At 37.9% G+C, this 23,685-nt stretch overlaps 2 protein-coding genes across 5 annotated transcripts in view; one reads left to right on the forward strand and one right to left on the reverse strand.

Moving 5' to 3' along the window:
- Nucleotides 1-7,349: 7,349 nt before the first annotated feature.
- Nucleotides 7,350-19,200, forward strand: litafd (LITAF domain containing). The gene is made up of 5 exons (XM_084745138.1): nucleotides 7,350-7,512; nucleotides 15,855-15,904; nucleotides 16,011-16,103; nucleotides 16,252-16,453; nucleotides 17,384-19,200. Exons 2-5 carry the CDS (start codon nucleotides 15,859-15,861, stop codon nucleotides 17,499-17,501), a joined length of 459 nt encoding a protein of 152 aa, XP_084601264.1. The 5' UTR covers nucleotides 7,350-7,512; nucleotides 15,855-15,858; the 3' UTR covers nucleotides 17,502-19,200.
- A 2,377-nt stretch (nucleotides 19,201-21,577) lies between these two features.
- The window catches only part of usp7 (ubiquitin specific peptidase 7 (herpes virus-associated)), a 35,973-nt gene continuing 33,865 nt past the window's right edge, over nucleotides 21,578-23,685 (reverse strand). For all 4 annotated transcript variants that reach the window (XM_084745277.1, XM_084745276.1, XM_084745274.1 and 1 more), the window contains exon 31: nucleotides 21,578-22,739. In XM_084745277.1, the coding sequence (XP_084601403.1) occupies nucleotides 22,633-22,739 (107 nt within the window). In that variant the 3' untranslated portion in view covers nucleotides 21,578-22,632. The remainder of the gene's footprint in view (nucleotides 22,740-23,685) is intronic.

Genomic DNA, 23,685 nt, shown 5'->3' on the forward strand with positions numbered 1-23,685 from the left:
CGCACAGAATGTGAAGTAAAAAAAATCCCTGTCACAGTATTAAATTTTACGCAATTATACAAGTGAACAATATGTGTGAGTGTAACCTATAACACAAGTGGTTGCCAAAGAAATGTCTTATAAAATATGTGATCCTGTAGGTGTGAAGGTATGGGTTCAGAAACTCCTGTTTCAAACCCTTATGTTTTGTGGGGTGAGTTGCAGAAATAAGTGCATCCAGTGAATCCAATGACTGATACATGGCTCTGCTATCACAATAAATACTCTTTACCAACATGAAATCAGAAATCTAAATAAATAATTGGAATTTTCTAATAGAGAGAATGTCAACTAAAATTGTGGGTCCCAACCTTTTTTCCCTGCCCCTTGGAGGAAAGCTGAGCCCCCCAGTCCACACCTGCCCACATATACCAAAAGAATAAGTGATCAGTTTTAAAGCTTTACTAAACATCAGTTAAATTATTTCCATTCTTAGAACTTATCCTTTGGTAGATGCCTTTTAACAACCCAACACAGTGAGTTATACACACCTATCCTTACAAAAAGAACAATAATGATTCATTATCAAAGAATCTAAGTTGAGTTGTTTCCTACTAAGTAGCCTACCAAGTCGCCTACTATTATTAACTGACGACAAAGAAATGCATGCCACCTCTCTGATACAGCCTTAAAAAGCTTCCTAAAAGTAGTATGTGAATATAGATATATAGAAATGTGATTGCATTATATTGTCAGGGGTTTCTAGACATTATTTTAGAGAGTAGGGATGTACCTAATAATGCAGAGATAATTACCAGCCATCTCACTCCCAGCTCGTCACATACCGATGATTTGTCATCGCCCCGAAGTGACTCATACAGAAATGGATGCACAAGGCAAGTGTGTTCAATGTACACCCATCCGTGGCTGTATAGGACACCCCAGACTGTTGGCGTAGTATAAAGTGGTTATAAGTCCACACATGGAGGAGGTGGGGTGGATGGATGGCTCAGACAAACACAGGACTTTCATCCAGGAGACCAGGGCTCATGTCCCCTGTAAAATCAAAATGTTATTAAAAGATAATGGGCGCCACATGACCTTTGTCATGTGAATTTTGTTTTGCGAGCCACTTTCATGGCATGTGATTTTTCGTTTTACAACGTAACGTAAGGTAACATATCAGAACGGAACAGAACGTAGTTGTTGTAACATCAAACATGGTCTTATTCTAAACTTAAGCAAGTGCTTTTTGTGCCCAAACCTACCGAAACTGTGACTGTTTCACAGTGTCAAACGTGTTAAAAAGACTCTCTGGCTGCGTCAGATGCAACCTTCAGTCAGCTTCAGTATCAGACTCTGAGGGGCGGTGACAAACCATTGGTATGTGACAAGTTGGGATGAGAAAGTGTCTCGCAATTATCTGCATCAGTGCAGTGTTTGATTGACATGGCCGAGCTTTATCAAAGACAGGACGACACGGCACAGGTTTCTGTGTTTGTGTGTGTGAGACCACACCTTATACTAAAGCAGTGTGTTGATTGATGACGGGCGATAATGACAAGAGAAAAGCTTTAATACAGCATTAGTGCAGGAATGTTTAGTTTGTAAAAGCACTGTGCTTTATAGACAATGAAATATTGTCTATACAGTTCTTTTTTTCATTACTTTATTTTTTCAAGATGTGACATACTAAGTCTATACGGTTCACTGGAACTTTTATCAGTATGAAACAACAGTTAAAGGGGTGTGACAGTTTATTTCCGAGCTCACTGATGATGATAGGGTATTCGGATCCTGGAGGGGATCATGTGTCCGCTTGCACGTGTGCGTGCGCTTGATCAACAGACTTACAGCTTGCCCACAGCTTATCTTGAATGCTGCTTGACTGATAGCTTTTTTGCACAAACATGACTGTGTGCTTGATGGACTTCTGTGACTTACAATTTGTGATAAACTTGAAAACCCATTTTTTATGGGTCCACGCCGGTGACAGCCGTGGCCTCGGTCATTATGTTTTCAGGTCATCCCATTCTTGTGAATGTGATATCTCAAGAATACATTTAGGGAATTTTTTAAAACTAAGCACAAATGTCCACTTAGACTTAGAGATGGACTGATTACATTTTGGTGGTCAAAGGTCAAGTCGGGTCACAGTGCCAATAAGTTTTTGGCCATAACTCAAGAATTCATTGGCTAATTATTAATTATATACAAACATCTGATAGAACACTATCACACATGATGCGGGTATCTTTTCCGAGCTGTGGTTTATAAACACCATTGCCTGTTGCCGTTTCTCAGACATGTTTAATAGTTGTATTAAGTCTCCCTTTTGTCAGGCACAAAGTTACTGAACAGCCCTGGAAATGTTTGGCAAGCAAGAGATGCACTCACAACTAATGTAAGCAGATAGACAGATGGACGAAAGAGAGATGCACGTCTGCAACAGAGAGCAGAGAACACAACTTTAGTTGATTGCTTTTGCCACAGTTCACTGTCACAGTGTTTTTTTCCTTCTTTCTTTATGACCAGAAGGATAGAGGGGCAGGCGGGGCCTTTGCATAATATGCAGGGCCCTACACGACATGCATAGCATGTGTATAGGGCTGTCTGGCTCTGGTATGTTTAGTAGATTAGAATGAGATCAATTAAATAAATCATTTGTGAGACAAAATACATTACTTGGCCAAGGCTAATGGAAAGACTTTGGCACTTAGCATCAGGAAACCATTAATCAGCTCGCTAGACAGGACACATTCCTGGAATAATTACTTGCTGTAATACCTGAAGGTGACAGTCTTAGACGCAGACGTTACAAAAGGTATGTTGCTATGGTTGATATGCATCTCTCAAGCTGATTGTGCCTATAAGGACTCAGATCAGTCTCAGTTTTAATGAATACACACAGAAATGTAAAGGACTCTCCACGAAAATATTTTTCAGTAAACAGAGAAATAGTTGTATTTAATGTTTTTTGAAAGAGCGAGTCAATTATATATGAATCCCAAAATGCTTTTGTGAATCCATCTGTGTGCATTCATTAATACTGAGACACATGGTGGTGTCATGCCATTGTTGCCCATGATTCTGAAACCCACTGGACTGAAAGCCCATTTGCCCAGCAGCCTACTATCCCAAAAACAAACACCCGTTGCCCCAAAGGTCCATTGCTCTGAAAATACACACTTTTTCTGCAGCTGTTAGTTCTGTGCCAGCCCTGTCCATGCTGCTGAATCAGCGGGGGGCCTTTGCCCTTAATAGGCTTTTTCTGGCCGTACTTCAAACCACATGTCAACAATTTTACCGTCACAGACAAATTTCCAATGTCAAAACGGATTGGACAAATGAGCTTTCAGTCCAATGGGATATTTTTTGGACAGTTAGGGTTGTGCCATGGTGCCTGAGTATAATGCTGGTGCAGATGAGGCGTTTCTGTTACTCTAAAGGTAAAAGTCAACTTTATTGTGATCGCCATACAGAGGACATTTATACAGTTTAGTTTCATTCTCTGCATTTAATCCATCCTAGTATTAGCAGCAGTAGGCAGTGACTGTGCAGCATTCAGGGACTCACTCCAGTTCCATCATACCTGCTTCTAACATAAACTCTAACAACTAATTTCTTTGTAAGTCATATTTGTCCTTTTTTTTAGTAGAAACTGCAAAACACCATACATTTAGAGAGTTAATGAGGAATTTTTAAGAGTGTCATTTGTTCTATTAGTATCTTTTGATGTCTTTTGAAATCATTAACTCAGTCCTCATATAAAGCAGGCTTATCACCTAAACATATAACTGAAAGCAATAGTGCTAATTAATCATTGAACATGACGCAAAATGAGTACCTTTTCAAACACAATAGGAGCCAAATTATGTTGTCCTCCACATCAGAGGGTAAGAGACAAAAAAGACAAACAAGCAGGTAAATAGGTGTGTAGGTAAACAGACAGTCACATAGATAAGAAGAAAGAAAGACAAGCATAGGGGTAGAAAGAGAGGCAGACAGCAGTAGACTGTAACAAACTATTATGGCTTTGAACTTCCACTTGCGCAGTATTTATACCTGCTGAGTCAGAGGCTATTTTTATATTCATGGTTATACCCACTTCCTCCATTCCCCTCCCTCTCTCAGTCACCTCCTACTTCCTCATCACCACCAGTGTCAAGAAAGATGCATGAAATCATATTAAAATGAGTTGATATACACAGTTTGAGGTCAGACTGTATGTTATGAAGGGAAGCCATCTCAGAATTCTTTCACTTGTAGATTTATTTCTTTTTCAAAGCTACAGCATTCTTCTTGCTGCATGCAACAGTGTTAGGAAAAAGTCATGCGATCACCATTCAGAAAAAAACTTTTGTCCCCGCACATCTGTGAAAAGATCATCTGTTCCTGACCCAACAAAATGAAAAATAAAAGAAAAGAAAACAGAAAATCAGTATACCTTTGTGTACAAGGGGGAAGGGAATACAAATGAGATAAAAACCCATTTTTTTTCTCTTTTCTCTGGTGTACCTCAGTGCTCAATCCTAGGCCTCATTCACTGACCTCTTGTGTTATGCAGATCATACTCAACTACACTTTATAACTGGGCTAGATTATTCTGACATTTCGCTTGTAAACTGACACATCTTTAATTCAACAACAGTTCAGTGGTCACTTTGCTTTCAGAACTATCACCAAAATCAAATTTTGTTTCTCCCTGACACAGAGAGATGAATATAAACAATAATCATTGCTCCAGTGTTTATTTATTGCCGCCTTGTAATCACGTAAAAATGTCCCAGTTTATGGAAACATCAAAACACACACCTCAGTCTTTTTACAGCATGTAAAACTCTGTAAGGATTGGTCTGTTCTCTGGAATGTTGTTCATCAGGCCCATCGAAACACACATTTTCACACACACACACACACACACACATACACACACACACCCAGTGACATCATGTTCAGAGACAACACCCCACACTTTTACACACACCTTTACTATTGTGGATCCTCCAGCTGAGGTGTTTTAGGGCGAAGCACAGTTTGGGGAAACAGATGTATGTATAAACAGATAATAAATAAATGTTGAAATATTTTGAGATGAAACTGTAACCTCTCACATTCACCACAAGCATACAAAGACACTCAGACATTTAATGAATTCAGGAATCAAAATATGTTGTAGAAACAGAATAGATACTTGTTTTCTTTGATGCACCATTATATCATTTCATAGAGACACTTATTTGTAACATTTCTAAACTGTAGGATCTTGATTACATAAATTAAATAACAGAAACTCTATGGTTTTGAATGTGTGCTTGACTGGCAAAAGGTCAGCAGGGTTGATGGGGTCTGCCTTTAAAAATGGGCTCTGGTTGATTCAAATCCTCACACATGACATTTTCCGACCTCTCTCAACACATATGTATGTTAGGCAAAGCATTCATCCCCCAGCAGCGCTCTGTGATCCAGTAGAACAGTAGAAAAATGTGGTTGAACTGGCCTGTTCCCAGCTGATTGAAAGAAAATGCCAATCTTTCCAGACATCTTTCGAGCTGAAATTCAATTATGTTAACACAACAAAAGAGATTTGGATATTCCTGGTAAAATAACTAGTGCCATGTTCACACAGTAAAATGTGTGAGTGTAAATAGTAAATAATTGATTGGTTGTATTTACATATATATACTGTAAGTCCTTTGTGTGGCTGTGTGTTTATAATTTACTTCCATAATATTTGTTTGCAGCACCATATTACTATAATTTTGAAAAGAGCAAAATTTAGTTTTCATTAGATGCATCATGCCAGTCGAGGATTAGTGTCAGTCCCTTTCTGTTCTGTCTGGAGAAAACTCTATGATAAGATGTCAACAACAATTATAAGACTTTTTATCAGGAAGAAATCAACAGTCTTACAGAGTGGTGAACAGAAAACAACCTACAACTCAACATCAGCAAAACCAAAGAGCTGATTGTTGATTTAAAGATTAAAGATGAACAGCCATGTCTTCATCAGTGGAGCTGGGGTTGAGCAGGTGAGCAGTTTTAGGTTCCTGGGAATCAACATCACAGAGAAGCTGTCATGGACACCACACATCTGCACCCTGGTCGAGAAGGCTCAGGAACAGCGTCTTAAGGAAAGTTAAGAACGCAAAGTTTCTGTGTCAAGTTCTTGTTCTTGTTAACACCTGAAAGCATCCTGACTGGAAACAGCACAAACTGGCATGACAAGTGCACGGCCCACGACAGAAAAACTCTATAGGCAGTGACTGAAACTGCCTGGAACATCATTGATACCCATCCTCCTAACATCAGAGCCACAGCCTGTTCACCCTGCTGCCTTCAGGCAGGAGATACAGAAGCATCTGCTGCCGTACCACCAGAAGAGCAGCTTCTTCCCTCAGGCTGTGAGCCTCCTTAATTCATCCTCTGTAGTCCTCCATATAAATTAATTTGTTCTTTATTTTTATGTATTTATTCTACCAGTCCCAACCAATCGATAAATAAAGGAGGGAACTACATCAAAATCTCATTCTACAGCCTTCATGTAAATGATTATAGATGTTCCCAAAACATTTTGCAAGCAAATTTTTGCTAACTGTGCTTCAACACTGAAAAACATTCTTGTGAACAATGTTGAATTCTTTACTAAGGATGTCAAAAGTATCTGTACTTCAATACTTTTCAATACCACACTGTTTAAAACAATACAACACCAACATCTAATACTATCAAAACTATTAAAAAGAAAAAAGCTATATATATATAAAAAAAAACATTGCTCATTCAGTTCAGTTCTTATTTTCATTTCCTGCCTTTCCTGTCTGACTTTTTCTGTACCAGCACCTGTGTGTAGGTTGTTCATGTTTAAAAAAAGAAAGAAAGAAATCCCCCCCCACACACACACACACACACTTTCTCGTGGTATCAAAACAGGTATCAAGTATCAGTTTTTTTATAGTTTTGCATTGAAGTTTAAAATTCTGGTATCATGACAACTTACTGTATACTTCTTCTGGTCAGATTTTGAGTGTGTGTTCATATGTGTAAACTTCTGTCACTTAGATGATGTTGAAGGCCTTCTGGTCACATTCCAGGACAAAAACTATGTTCACCTCCAGTCTGTGTCATGTCAAAAAGTATGCTGCAGGGATACAAAAGCAGCAGGAGGGAAACTGGTTATTCTCACTTAACAGAGTGACACACACACACACACACACACACACACACACACACACACACACACACACACACACACACACACTCCCTGAATAATCTTCCAGAAACAAAGAACAAGTTAAAAAAGAAGACCAGTACAGCATTTGAAAGTTACACCTAAAACAGTGAGTGACTCATTCCTGCTGCATGTGCATGTCTTTGTCGCTGAGGGCGGGGCTGTGGGCGTGTCCAGGGAGAGGCTTGCAGACGTACAGGTGAGACAGGTGAACCCCTCAATCACACCGTGTCTGGACTCTACATCAGCAGCAGCTTACGCTCACCCTACTGACTGCCAGCTGACTGCAGCACACAGCAAAGGTAAGACTGTCGAAGATCAATATGAGGGTTTGATTGTACAAATTCAGATTTGGTGACAGGGTCTAAAACTGAAGAAGTTACAGGAGTTAGTGTCAATGTCTGCGAGGTTGGATTGTGATTTGTGCCCAGAAGGTGGCTGAGATGGTTTAAACATTGCATATATACAAAAATAAACAGGCTTCATAACAGAAATAAATACATAAAAAGCTTTTGGCAATTCATTGCCAAGTTATTCTGCAAAGAGGATGAGCAGTGTATTAAATTCTGCTTGCTGTTACTCTGCTTTGATCCATTTAAACTGCTTTTGTCCACTCGCCATATGTCTTCATTTATTTTATCTTACATATTTAAATAAATGTTTAGACAAGTTGTTTTGTGAATGACCTGTTATTCTCAAGTGGGAAAGGACATAAAACTCATCTGTAGCTTTACTGTAGATCTCACACTGTGAATGAATCTAAAATGACCTATGACCTCTGTTATCTCTACGATCACTACTGTTGGAACACTGTGAGGAAAATGCTTCACTAAAATTTTGAGTTTTGAATCAAACTCAAACTTTTTGCTTTTGGTATTGAAATAAACTTTTTTAAAAAGTTTCCCAACCTACAATCTTTTGTTGAGATGATTTACTTAAAAAAAGAAAAAAAACTTTTGGAATACACAATTTTTTACACGAAGATTTGAGTTGATCTAAAGAGGAAAAGTAAATTATCACAAACAACAAACAAATTGCTTAATTTATGTCAGAACATAAGAGTTTGACTGAAAACTCAAAAACTTGAAATTGAGTTTTCTCAACTTTTTTGTTTGTTTGTTTGTTTGTAGAGTGGACAACATCACAGAGACAGATAACAGATTCTACAGGCTCCAGTTTAGCCTGCAGGAACATTTAATTTTTTATTTTGATGGTTATTCCTGGTCACTTTTATGTTTTAGTAATTTGCCTCCTCTTTCTCGATGTTTCATTGTTTTTTTTTATTATCATTATTTGTGGGTTGGGTTATTGGAGGTTTTGAACAATATGTGCAGGTCATGGGTGTAGGCCATTGTGTATACAGCTGTCCAGCTTTTGTTAGACTTGGATGTGTCCAGGTTTAAAGTGAACCTGTCCATCAGCTGAGTATGCATCTAATCTTTACAGTAACATTATATTTTTAACGAGCTGAAGAATCTTTACACCAACACCTGATGTCAAAAACCTTTTAAAGGTTTTAGATATACATCTAATGTTCTAGTACTCTGTAGATTTGTAGGTATTTTAGTTTTCTTTTGCTTTTTCGATAGCTGATTTGCAGTTTGGGTCTTGATGGTCACAAGAGTAGTTGTAATTTTTAGAGTTGTACAGTTGTATATCTGTATGTGAGGCCAGAAGTAGGTGTGTTTTATACAGGAAATCACCTTAAATAGGGAAAATACTGCATTATCTAATAATTCTAGTATCCATTGGCAATGGAATTATTACGCCTTCAAAATGTCAACTTGATTTATTCACCTCTTCCTCTCTTTTTTATTTTTATTTCTAACTAAACTAAGTTTTATAAACTGAACTGCACTACCACCCCCTTTAACTGAGGGAACATTGACCAATCAAAAACTGAAAAAAAGTTAGAAAATGACTGTACAGTCAAGATGTAAAAAATCTTAAATTGCACTACATTCATTTTTCTTGATGTGTTAATCTTACTGCAGTTCACAGTATAATAGTACTAGTGTTATATTAAAATTAGGTACTTGTATAAAAATATGCTTAAGTAAAAAGTAACACTCTGAATGGTAGTGCATTCATTTTGGAAATGGTTTTACTTAGAAGAGATATCTGTTGCTATTGTGCTTTTCCTGCATTCCCAAATAACATCTTCAGATTCAGGTGCTACTACAGTAGTGGTAGTAGAAGTTATCATTTTGCAGTAGCAGCTGTAAAACGATGGCATCAGTAGTAGAAATAGTAGATGTGACAATGAGAAACACTAATAGAGACACATTTAGAGAAAAAAGTTTACCTTATAGCCAGTCTGACCAGTTGTATTGCTATACATAAAAACAATGTCACAGACTGGTGCTGAGACTCAGTCATGTCTCAGAGTGTTAAAGTGTTGATGGGTGAGAAATAAATGAAATGGTTATTGAAATATTAGAGACAGACAAAGTTCCATTTTAGGGACCTAAAAGAAGGCAGTACACTGAATAAAAATCATACAAATCATAACCAAAATTATACTGGACACAAAAGTACAAACACACTTTGAAATCTGACTGAAAATGGCAAAATGTTCTTTTTTCTTTTGTCCTAAACATGGTTTAACATTTATCTTTGAAGGACAGTCATATACATAGAAATTAAGAGCCATAGTCACAAGAGCAACACAACTATACTTCTAACTTGAATCAGTACCTTAAAATCCTGAATTCACTCAATAGTTTTAACATCATGTAATATGTTTTTGTGAAGCTTAAAATGAGTTAATAAAAGTCAGCAAACATGTGGTAATAGTAGGCGTTTTAATTTGCAGGATCATGTTGAGGTGTAGATACACTGCCCAGGATTGTGGGCTGGAGGTGTCAGAAAGAGATGTTGAACTTACTCCGAGTGAGCAGCTGGATTAACTCCATGACCGTCTCTGAAGTGACACGTGATCGATTGGGTAATTTCCAGCTTTGAATGACCCCTCCTTTGTCAGCTGATCATTAAAATGCATCACGGAGGCAGACAGTGAGCCGTCAGGTTTGACCAGCACTGATACAGGTCAGGCTGCACCTGTGACTCAGATGTGTCTCAGGGTATCAACTGAGAACAAGTTTCACTGAACCCAACATCAGCTCTCTCTTAACCACACGCTGTAAAAAAAAAAAAAAAAAAAAAAAACATACAGGGATTTAGTGGAATTAACTAAATTAACATAAAAAGTCTAGTATTTGTCTTCAGAACACTTCAGAACTTTTCAGTTTTTAAGTTTTTTGTCTTGTGTTCAATCAACTCATTAAATTGTTGATTTGTGAGGAAAACTTGCTGTGTGTCTTTAATATACTGTAGGAAAAATTCATGGTCGCTTGTTTTCACAGTTAAGAAACACTCTTAACTGTGATGAAAGGTAGTGTTGAATGCAGCTGTTTGTGATGTTCATCACTGTGACTTAAGACTTGTGGGTTCGGCTCAATATCTTAAGCTGCTTGTAAATGTTTTCTCAAGTACAACTGAATTACTATCAAGTTTATTTGACTAGAAATGTGTAGATGTTTTGAATCATTTCATTATCTCAACCTAAATTGGACTGGACGCTTTTTTTAAGTTAAAACAAATAATTTATTTTTACAGTGCAGTGGGAAATTATCAGCTGATCAGATCATACGATAACACCAGTTATCACCTAAAAATCTAAATGTTTGCTTTTTAACTCGTCCAGTTGTTTTCAGATGTTTTTCTTCAGTTTGTCACCAGAAAAAAAGATAGTTGGGACTTTTTAAGTGGCTCATTATCTGGGCCAGTTTTTCTTGATCAGTCACACCCAGTTCTTCGTCCATTAATCTGTTCCCAGCTGGCACCTGCATCACTGATGAAGTGAACTGCATGTTAGCTGAGATCATGTACCTTGGTTCTGTCTTACAGAGGGTGTATTGTTTGATCGGCAGCCTCTAACTTTCCCCCTTTGGGCTTTTAAAGTATCTCTGCAATGTGGCAGCAGAATTTTTCAGAAGCCGCACCCAGTCGCTGCCTGAATCAGCAGCCTGATGTGCTGTCTGTTGACGGAAAGTTCATTAAAGTAGCCGAGCTATTTGGGCGTTGGACTTACTCATCTATCTATATCTAGATATATTGTTTTTTCCTCTTAAGTTTGTTGTTTGCTTGTGTATGTATTTATTTCTTGGACATTATTGTGTTCCTGAGTGTTTCTTCTGTTTAAGTTTTTGAAGTTAATATTCAGTTGTTTGGTCTTTAATTCTGACTTTAATTTGTTTATTAAAAAAAATATTTTTGTTACTCCCCTCATCTCCTGGACCAAAACTGCAGTGCATCACCACTGTTTTTTTGTTTTTTTTCCACTCATTGAGATAAAAAATAAAGAAAGAAAGTAAGGGAATAAAAAACAAGCATATCAAATACATCATGCTCCAAGGAAGAACAAGAGTCTGAGGCCGCTGGAGACAACTTACAGAACTTTACTTGATTAACCTGAACCCAACATGCCTCAAACTTTCAAACGACTGATGCAGCACGGTGGGATAAAGCAAACGAGTGAAAGAGCAACTCAGCCAGTTATTCTGCATCAGCACTCCTACCCTGACAATCGCCATCCAGTCGACTGTAGCTCTCTATCAAAACATGTGTGTCTGGTTGCTGCAAAGAGTCAGGCTGGAAGAAATGAGCAGTGGAGAAACACAGAAACACATTTTGGAAATAAATTTAAGTTTCCATCTGTGCCATTTGGGGATTTTGAAGTGCATTCTCATGTAGAACTGCTGCAGAACTGTCATTACACACCATGATGTCAGTTTTTTTTGCCTCTGATGAGCTCATTTGACAGATTTCAGATTTGTGCAGCAGTTTAGTCTGCAGCGACACACCCTCAGTCTGTGACTGAGAGAGAAGCATGCAGCTCGGTCGCATTCCTGCACCGACATATGGGTGTATGCAGGCCCTGTGTGTGTGAGAGAGAGGTTAGAGACACGATGATAAAGCAGTCTGTCACCCTCTCTGTGATGACAAGTAGTGAACTATGGCTCCACCTCAGTGCACGAAATGAATGGCTGGAGCAAGGTGTGTGTTCATATGAGTGAGAAAAATCCACAGTACAGACGTTACATGATAATCAAGAGTCAATTACCTGAAGTAGATGAAAGAAATTTATTTTTTTTCTGTGAGATTGTTGTATTAAACTGGTCACATGACATTTTCCCCCAGTGAACCTAAAAACCAGGCAGACGACAGCATGAGTGCAGCAAGACAGCAGTACACCAAATGTCATTAAAAATCAATGAGGCGGGTCCTTTTTTCCTTCTTTTTTGAGGTTTTATATAACTGTAGCTTTCCAGTGCACTGTAAAAAAAAAAAAAAAAAACTGAGGTGTTTCAAGGCAATTTTAGTCAGTATCTGAGTTTTAAGTCAAACGAACTTGTTGAAATAATTTACTTTTCTTCTTTAGATAAACTCGAATCTCAAAAAAATTGTGAGTGAGCTATGAGCCTGATTTGTTATTATTTGGGTGTTTGACAATTACATGGTTGCAGCTGATATTATTAAATTATTAACCATATTCACTTTCACTATAATGAATTTACTCCGTCTTTCGTTTCTTAAAGTCAAAAAGAAAGAAAAAAGTAAATAATCTCAAGAAAAGATTACAGGTTGGAAACTTTTTTTTAGTTTAATTCAAACCTTTATCTTTAATTTGATTAAAAATGGAAACTATAAGGGTTGTTTTTAAAGTGTAGTGTTCTTTATATATTAGTAAATGTCGGTTAAAGTGTGCATGTTTTAGCATCAAAATGCTGTTTTCCTAGGCTCTTCTAAAATGTTTTCCCACACAACCTGACAAACGTCATCTGTATGATGGCGTTGCTAATAGAACATGATCAATATTGGATTTTGGGAGCCAATGCTGATATTAGGAGAGAAAAAAAAATTTGATATCAATATATCAGATGACATTTTTTTATTTCTTTATATATCAAACTCTTGTGACAAACATATGTAATGGAAGGAGGATATTTTACCATTTAACAACATATTTTATTGTCCAAAATGACATAAGAGCACTGAAACAGTGAACTTTTACCAGTATATTGAATAATTATAAATAACCCTCACCCTTGAATTAAAACTATAATATGTAACATTTCTGCATGAAAATGCCTGAAAATGTGAGACATATTTGCTGAGTTGTGTACTTACATTATCATTATTATGTTTCCAACAATGCTTCAACATGGAAAAATCTGTAATTTATTCAAGGTAACGGTGCGTTTCTTGCTGGCCATTGCTAGTTAATATAACTGACAGGAAAGTAACGGAATAACATGATACTGATATAGATTAATATAGCTGTGATTGAACAATATGGGCTTGAATTATATATGCTGACCAGTATATTGGTTAAGCTCTAGAAGAGGGGAGGGCTTTTTTGAGTGAGAGTTTGGAGATGGAGTCGCCCTTTAAGTATGAACAATGCCTTATATTTTACTTAATCTATACAAATCTATTATTCTGTACAATTAAAATTAGTCCCACAATTAGTGACCCATATAGTTGACTAATTATCAAGTTATAACTAGAGAGCGTTTGGTCATTTGTGGGTCAGATTGGTCTCACATGACAAGAGCACTAATTCTGTTTAATGAGGCCACGTCGCACTCTGAGAGATTTTTCAGTCCTGAGCTGTGGAGTAATAACCGTAATTACTGTGGATGTCTGGACTAACATCAGAGACATTCGACCCTTCATTTGACCTTTAATCAAACACTTTAATTCATGTTTCCCTCTCTCCCTGACTGCTGCATGTTGGGGATGGTCTGTCTTATCTTCACGGCTCACATTCCTCTTTAGGTTTGTCACTAGAGCCTCGATAAGCATTTTTAGCATTCCAGCAGAGTGGTTTAGACATGGAAATGTAGCGTATATTTGTGTCCTACGTGCCGGTGTGATGTGGTATAAGACGGAAGCAACCATGCTGATCTTCAACATGCAAAAGATTGTAAGATTTCATAGTGGGAACAAAAACTCAAGGATTCTTATTCTCAGGTGATTATACACTAATGAAAACAAAAATATTATATTTAATTTCTTAAATTAGCCAATAAATACACATAAATATTACACAATGGACCTTTATCTATATATTGAACAAACATGATTATTAATGGATGTCTGCTTGCTGCTTGTTATGGAATATCATATAGACATTAACATATTCTGTTGAATGTGAAACTGTTTATTATTTTGTTGACAAGGAGTAAATGCATTTATGAATCATCTTGTGCAAGAGTCAGTCATGAAGTTATAACCCATAACTCATTTTGTGTGTATAACTCTTTAGATTTTATTGATGGCGGCAGGGTCCGCCATTCCACAGTAAAGGATGTAACTTGTCATCCAGTGTAATTGTTTTTTTATTTTATCTCACCAACACCAGCCTCATTGTTTAAGTCAGTGTTTTTGACCCTGGTACTCATGGCACACTGACCTGCATGTTTTAGATGTTTCTGCTCCAACACACCTGATTCAAATGATCTGCTCGTCATCGAGCCTTTGCAGACGCCTGATAACAACCTGATCATTTGAATCAGGTGTGTTGGAGCAGAAACATCTAAAACATACAGGACAGTGTGCCTTGAGGACCAGGGTCAAAACACTGGTTTAAGTTACTGCTAATACAATTAATTGATCTGTTCTCCTCCCATTGTTTTGTTTGATACAGAAGTTTCACATCATTTAAAGGCACAATCAGTAGAATTTGTCCAAGCTGTTTGCAAATGGAGCACAAAGATAACAGGACGTCAAATACCAATATTTTGGGTTGGTAAAGTGTCCCGCGCACAGCAAAATAATGATATAATAAGTAAATACAGGTAGAGGGCAGGGTCTCTGCAGATAAAGACCCCACACACTTCTAGCAGGTCGTAACTGATAACAAAAAGGGATTATGTTTATATGAGTCTATGCAAGAAAATTTTGCATATTATACCTTTAAAGAAAGTTGTAGATTCAATGCACTTAAAGAAGCAACATATGAACAAAAAGAGGTCTGTCTGTTTGTGCGTGATGACAGATGAAGAGTGAGAAAGACAGAAATGATCAGTCAATAATGAATCAATCACTACAGTGACAATGTTCTTTACTGATAAATTGTCATTAATTTAAAATTACAAATCTGTGTCCTCTCAGTAGACTTGAGTCTTACCAGACTTTCATTGCGAACAAAGCAGCTGAAAAAAAAAAAAAAAACTTTCGGTGAGCGACCACACCTGAAACATGTCAGCTGTCACCTCCCTTGACAAGAGTCCCGCCCAGGTGTCTCCCACCGGGGTTACTGACAAGAAACATCCACACAATGCAGTACATTATATACCCTGTGGAGACAACTGATCTAATCTGTTTGGAGCTAAATATGTGTCAGTAAAAGATGTCAGGCATTTCCATAGTGCCTGACTGGTGTTTTAAGCTCCACCAGTCTGGCTTTGGCTCCATCTCATGGCAGACAGTAGCATCACATTTGTCTCAAGAGGGGATGGGAAAGTGTTATTGCACTACAAACAGATCCTAGGTGTGTTTCATGTGTTACTTTACTGTTATTGTAAAGAAGGAGACTTTATAACACGTCTTTTCTGTCTATGCTCTCTCTCTGCAGCACAATGAGTTCAGACGGTCAAAGAGACGTCCCTGGCTATGTGGTACAAAGTAAGCCCAAACACACCTCGCTCATATGCATCATAATCATCATCATTAATGGATTGGCTCATTAACTCCATCTTGTTTCTGTCTCTCCTCTACTGCCCTGGTCCAGCTGAGGGTGCAGCGAATCCCAGTGTGACAGTTTACAACCCCCACACCCCATTCAAACATTCAGAACAAAGTACTGCAAGTAATGTCACACCAGGTAAACTCACTTCCTGGAAAGATATGTCAAAAACCTTAGATATGGTTTATCTACTACATAGTTAATTAACATTCCTGTCTCCTCTCTTCTTTTCCTTCTCTTCGTCCTTTCATCCTCATTATTCTCTCCTCCTCTCTGCCTCCATCAGTGTACACCAGCGGCGGAGGCAGTTTCGGTTCAGGTTTCGAATCTGGAGATGGCAAAAGGAAGTTTGTGAGCTACGACACTGCGCTGGGCAGTTCTCCTGGCATGACAACCTGCACTTCCTGCCAGCAGCAGGTCATGACCAACGTCTCCTACAAAGCAGGGACGTACGCCTGGCTCATGTGCCTACTCTTCATCTGCTGCGGGTGAGTGCCTGCTTCAGGGCCACGTGAACCTGCTTGCATGCCATAACAATATTTAACTGAAGGGTTCCTTTGAATTGACGTGTGTCTGTGAGTGACCCAGTCTGAAACAAATAACCAATCAGGGTTAGCTAGCATGTAACTAGCCAATCACAGCAACTTTGTACAAACAAGGGTCAACCAGGTCCAGCGTGTCTGTCTTACCTCAGTCAGACTAAACTAATCGAGCAGAGCAGACTTTAGTTTCCTGCTCTGAAATAAAGATAATATTCTGACTCTTACTGTAATTCATTCATGCCCACTGGCTAATGCGGATATAAAATGCAATGCCTTTCAAAGTAAAATATAATGCTTTTTTAAAATAAAATACAATGCTTTTCAAAATAAATTACAATGCTTTTCAAACCATACATATTCACTGGGCAAAAGAAGAAAACTACCATTCTTCACTAATTAAGATAAATAAATTAGTAAGTCAATTTAATTTCTAGTTTAGGAGGAGTGTGATTTGGTTCCTCTTTACATGACTGTCATGTGCACATAAATTGAAGCCTCATCTTACTGGCAGAAATATTTGCATTTCGAGATGATACAATATTTCATTTAAAGCCTTAATCTGCCGATATTGATAAAGTGTTGACAATATCCTCATTCATTTATTGGTTGTAAGAACTTTTAGCATCTAGCCTATTTGGCCATTTTCTTTTGCTTGTTGTTTGTTTGTTTTTTAAGAAAAGGGTTCTAAGAAAATTTATAAATAATATACGATATAAAATAAGGTATAAGATTTAGTCCACCTCCACAAACTAATACTTTTCGTACAGTCCCTTAAAAAAGTGATTAAATGTCCAAAGCTGAACATTCAGTCAGAACAAAGCAAATTCTGGCACACAGCTGCATAACACTAAGTGTATCTGTGTGCGTGTGTTGCAGGTTAATCCTGTGCTGCTGCCTGATTCCTTTCTTCATGAAAAACTTCAAGGATGTATACCACTCGTGCCCCCGCTGCAACAGAATCCTGCACGTTGAGAAGAAGAAATGCTGTAAATGACGAACTTGAGGGCAGGAACGGGCCTGTAGAAATATGAAATGACATCCTGTTACCATCATCTGTGTTTGGGATGTAGCTTATTTCTTTGGACGGGCCGTTGCATTAGCTGAGGCAAAATCAAACATCATATTATAAGCAAACAGACTGGGGGTGATTGTGTTGTCATGTGCTCACTTTTAAAGCTCTGGCAGGTTAAATCAAGTACCACCCATGCACTTTTTGTAAACCGTATTTTTGTCCCGGTCAAGCAGAAAAAAACTAAACCTATCTCTTTTATTATTATTTCTACTTAGAAACTTCTGCATACTTTACGTTGTTAAAATGAAGGCTTGTACATAAACTGTATCGAATACTTTGTTTCAAGGGATTCCTCGTTTGAAATTTAAAGGGACAGTTCACCCAAAAACAAAACAAAACAAACAAACATATTTTTCCTCTGGCCTGTAGCGCTATTTCTCCATGTAAATTGTTTTGCTGTGAGTTGCAGAGTTTTGGAGATACTGCATGCAGAAATGTCGGCCTTTTCTCCAGTGTAATGGGACTAGTGCTCAGCTCATATGGGATCATGACTTGGTTACTTAAGATAATCCACAGATGTTGATGTGTGCAGCTCCGTGTAGGAACTATTTTCTTTCTGCAGTAGAATCTACCAAACCTAATTTAGAATCAACCAGAACTATTTTCTTTCTTCTATAAAGAAAACTGTTACTTCATGAAACTGCTCACAACAAGGTCTGTAGATTATCTTGAGTTACTGGATCATAATTTTTGGAAAGAGACACTGCTGTTGAATTCAAATGTATTTAATCAGTGCTTTGGGCACCACAAGCTGGGTGCCATTTAGTCCTGTTATACTGGAGAGAAGACAGACATCTCTACGGCTGATATCTCCAAAACTCTGCAACTCACACCAAAAAAATCTCGATGGAAAAACAGCCCTACGCCCCAGGTGAAAAATATGTGTTTTTGATTTTGGGGTGAACCGTCCCTTTAAACAGACCCGCTGTCCATTTGAAGAAACTGTCACAACTTTTGAATAAATAGCAACACCATAAAACAAGCCAACACAAAATTAGAACATGTGGCCAACTGCAGTTGTTGCACATCAGATCTGTGGCACCATTGTTCTGTAACAGACCAATGTGGCTTATTTGTGTTATATTTATACTTTGTCAGCTATGAAATTACTCTTATAATTCATATATGAAGGGATGACGGGAAATATGAGCAAGCATTACATTCAAAGACAAGCATATATAATGTACAACAGCAGCTGGCTGTAAATGTAATTTTTCTTTCACATCATTTGAATCTTTACCGCCAAACAAAAATGTGTCTGAATTCATGACAATGCAAAATTTAAGGGATACACTTAGACTGTCCGAAGTGTTGATGGAGCCACTGATCAAGACACTTGAAAAAAATGTTTTAACCATCTCTGTGCTGAACTAAGACCTGCACATATAAATCAGACAATATATTCTGTCTGGTTGCTATTTCATTCTAGTGCAAGTTTTCCTGCTTCATAATACAAAAATGTGTAGGAGAAAGCAGGCAAAATGTTGTTGTGATGGATGTGATTCCTGTTCATCTCCTCTCACATTGTTCCCTGAGTTTGCTTGGACTCTGTTATGTGCTATTATAAACTATTTTAATTATTTTATTATTTCTCTAATAAAAGTAGCCTATATAAACAATATATGGCACCCCGCTGTGTTTTCTTGCCCTCCTCTGTTTCTACAAAGCACTGGGTTGTAACTGCACAAGAGGTGGAAGATTCAGATTGGTTAGTATTACTGTAATACCACACTGTGGAAGTACTACACTACAATCAAAAGGCCTGGATTTAAAAGCCTTGAAGTATAAATTTGTTAGGATTATCAGCTAAATTTTAAGTTTCAAAAGTACTCATTTTGCAGTAAAATGGTCCCATTAGTGTTCTTTCGTTTCAAGGTTTCCATTTACACATACTTATTCAGAGGTTAGTTTTACAAGCACCAGTATGGCAGCAGCACTGACGTACAATCTTAAGTCCAATACGCCGTCTTCATACGTATGTCTATGTATCTGTATATGGACCCGACCTCTGACCTCACCAGGAAATGACCCTTTTTGAAATGAAATCGTAGAGACTCACAACATCAACTTGTACATGACAATAGGGTCCTGAACTTCATGAAAAAATGTACTGCATGTAGGAGAGTTTTAGACAAGTTAAGTTTGCTAGCCATCCAAGTAGTAAGGCATCAACAATTTCTGGGTCAAAGGCAACTGTAAATCTTGACAGAATTGTTCGACTCTTTGGGAAACACACTGGTTTGCTTTCTTGCCAAGAGTTAGATTAGAAGATTTACACTGCTCTCATGTCTGTCGGGTAAATACAGGACTTCAGTCAGCAGTCAGTTAGCTTAGCAAACACTTGAAACATGGAAAACAGCTTGCATTTTTAATATGTTTCTAGGGTCTGAGCAATTACCAAGCAACCAGCAGAGACTCCAGGAAGTTATGGTGCCTTCAAATGGGGTTGTGTTTACCATGACGACAAAATGGGTCCATATGAACGCCCCCCTCTTATCATATACAAAGCGCTGAAGTGAAAATTTTCTGAACAAGTTTGCAATGTCGTGCGACTTTCCACATCATAATTACGAGTTCAAGAGTTCCATCGCACATTAGTTTGGTTTAAGTCGGGTTGCATCTTTTTAGCTAGCTAGAAAACAACACAACATTAAGGAATACAGAGCAACTCAAAGTCCTCCACCCCTTCTTTTATACTCACTAGTTCCTGAAAAATGTTTGAATTTATTAATTCATATTATTTTGGACATGCAGGCATCTCCACGCAGATTAAACTATTAATCACTAAACTTGGATTTACTGAACTGAGATTAATTCTTAATTGTGCAACGGAGCTCTGCTTAAGTTTAAATCTGCAATTATTCATTTTAAACCTAGTTTTGCTTAACTCTGATTAGAATTTATCGGAAATTAATCTTTGTTGCTGCAACCCAGTCATAGCGTGTTAATTAGACAGATTTGGTAGACAGATTTTGTTACCTTTGAATAGGGCAATGTTAGCCGTTTCCCTGTCTGTATGCTAAGCTAACAGACAGACATGAGTGCTGGTATTAATCTTCTCCAAAAAGCAAACAAGTGTATTTTCCACATTGTCTACTGCTTCCTTCAACAGTTTTTCGGGTTGAGCACTGGTATGGACAAGCAGCAGTGTTTTTGTTTTTATAGAAAATTTTATTCAACATACATTTTCCAGCAAAAAGGCAATATACAGGAATAGTTGTCGTACACTGCTGCTACACTGAGGATTTTAAACTGGAAAAGATCAAATTAAGGTGTGATTCTGCAGGTCATCTTTGTACTGCACGTTTTAACAAGACAAAACCAATGCAGTTAGTTTTGAAAAGAAAAAAAATGTAACAGAAAAAAATCGTCAATGGTACATCAGGAACGCAAAGAAAAAGAGAAAACCCTACACACAAGAAATATGAACACCTGGCTCCTTCTGTACCCAACAACAAAGGCGTGTGTTTCTCTTTAATTTTACACGTTCATATTTTTAAATATACAATTCTTAAATGTTGTCTTTACAGAGCCAGCTATGCGCTATTAGGGGAGCATTCCATCTGTGCTTTAAAGGAAACAAGAAAAAAAAAGAAAAAAAAAATTCATAGGGCTTAAAGTGTTTCTTAAAATGCTGGTTTTGTCTCTACACAATCCTCAAACCTGTGGGCTCGAAGTGTCTGCAGCTCCCTACCAAGCATAGCGCAATTACTGCTCCCAATCACCTGGGGGCGACAGTTTCAATCAAGAGAGAGGATGACGAAGCTCGTGTGTGTTTGCGTTCAGAGGAGGAATGACTGAGAAAGACATCAAAACCCCCCTGGAAAAACAAAAATGGAAGAGAAAGTCGAGGGGCTAATGTCTGTGCATGTGTGTGTGTGTTCCTTTAAAGTCACTGAGCAACTCAAAACCACAACCAAAATGTACATTTGCCAGTCCTGAGAAACCTCTGACATTAAGTGCCAACGTGCAAGATGAAATACAGACAAATTTCCTCCTTATTTTTTCCCCATTTATTTTTAAACAGATGCTGTGGATTTTTATTTTATTATACAAGATCTGCAGAAAGAGACAAAAAAATTAATTCATTTTTCCTCCAACCAAACTAAGTGAGAAAGAACTTTGTGTAAACTTGGAAATACTTGTTTTGTTGCACTAAAAGGATGGGAGCAGAAAATATAAAGAACCACATCAGGGCAACTAGTGAGCCTTAGGATGGACGCCAGTTTGCAGCTGTTTCTTTTGCCAAAAAAAAAAAAAAAAAAAAAAAAAAAAAAGACCATTGGCCCTCCCCCTTCTTTTTCTGTCAGTTAGTCCTCGTAAACATCCCTCCATCAAACTCCACACAGCAGCATGATGCCTCTTCAAACAACTCTTTATTTAAAAACAACCCCCAAAAAAATCTGAAGGAGAAAAAAAGCAGGTGAGTGGGGTGGGAAAAGGAAAAAAAACTAAGTCTAGAAGTTCATATATATATATATATATATATATATTTATGTATATATATATACTTATATTTATACTGTGTCCCACTTCCTCTCCCCTCTCCGCTTATTTTATATTAAAATCCAATTTAATTTCTCCCACTTCCAGACAGGCAAAAAAAAAAAAAAAACAGGCAATCAACAGGTAGAGAAGCCAGGAAAAAAAACAACCGAACAGCCTCAAATGTAGAGGGAGACGATTTAAAAAAAAAAAGAAAAGAAAAAAAAAGAAAAGAAAATTAACAACAAAATCAACAGTCAGGAGGTGGTTGGTGCAGTTTATTTTGTGGTTGAAGGATAATCCGTCAGCTGCAGCAAGATCCATATCGCTGAAGACATAGTGCCGGTGTAGAGCTGTAGAGGTGTCCAGGCGGGGGGGTGTTAAAAGTGATGAACACACACACACATACGAGCACGCACGCACGCCCACGCAGTCTCTCACACACAAACACACGCGGTTGGTTACAGTCTGTGGTTATGGTGTGTTAAAGTAGGTAGGGAGGAAGGCGGAGCAGGAGGAGGAGGAGGAGGAGGGGGATGAGGAGGACAAAGAGGAAGGGCGGGCTGCTTTAGTTGTGGATCTTGATTGCTTTCTCCAGGTAGGTGTAGCGACCTCTCTTTGGAGCTTTGTTGAAATGATCCAACCCTAGCCAGGGGCGTGGGTGGGACATGTTACCTGGAGGGAGACACAACAGTGAAAGTGTTAATCTGTGACAGCAACTGTCATATCCAAAATAATTAAGTAATTAGGGACACATTACAACAGAACTGTACTGTAATCTAAGTGTATTATCTTCTAGTTTGACCCTTGTTAGATTTTTTAGTTTACAGTACAGTTCTGATGTAATGTATCCCTAATTTACCTCTAATAAAGTCTAAAAGGGGTTTAGTAAAGACCTTATTATATATAGTTTGATACAAAGTACATCTTGTGGCATCTTACTATTGTACCGTTAGGTCTGTGGTGTCTATTTAGAGTGTAGTAGTATAGTTAGTCTAGTTTTTGTCTAATTTGATACAATGCAGGACTCGTTAGGTACTGTAAAATATAGGCCATACTTGATACAGGATTTTATACAAACTACTGAGCTAAACGAAATTCTCAGACTGGTAAACAAAGAAATCTAAGATTTCTGGGTTAGGACAGGGCCGGACTGAATTTAGCACTGTGATAAAACTCAGCCCTCTTATTTATTTGTATCAGGCCAGTCCGTGGACGCAGTGGGAATGCCAAAACAGCAGCTCTGCAAAAAAAACATGCAGGGCAGCCTGACAAAAAACAGTTGAACTAGGCTCATCTTTTCGAGGGCCGCATGGTCACCCAGTTTTCTGGTGGAAAACTCTGGGTGTTACAATATATGTTTTTTCTACCATTTACAGACAACGCATTGTTTACTGCAATGATGCATCTTTGACACTTAAAAGCTACTGGCCATGAAACAGTCTATTTGTGACTGATGTCTCTATATGCACTATATAAGTTAAGGAAACCATCCAGGAGAAGATTGGCCATTTCTACAGTACAGTTATTCTTAATGGCTGCCACCTCGTTACATTATTGATGAAACCAGCCTGTGTTTACATTTTCCCAGGTACAGTACATTAGTCAGTTAAAAGGTGGC

This window comes from Lutjanus erythropterus, chromosome 19 (assembly GCF_056507025.1).
Source record: "Lutjanus erythropterus isolate fLutEry1 chromosome 19, fLutEry1.hap2, whole genome shotgun sequence".
Lineage (NCBI taxonomy): Eukaryota > Metazoa > Chordata > Actinopteri > Lutjaniformes > Lutjanidae > Lutjanus > Lutjanus erythropterus.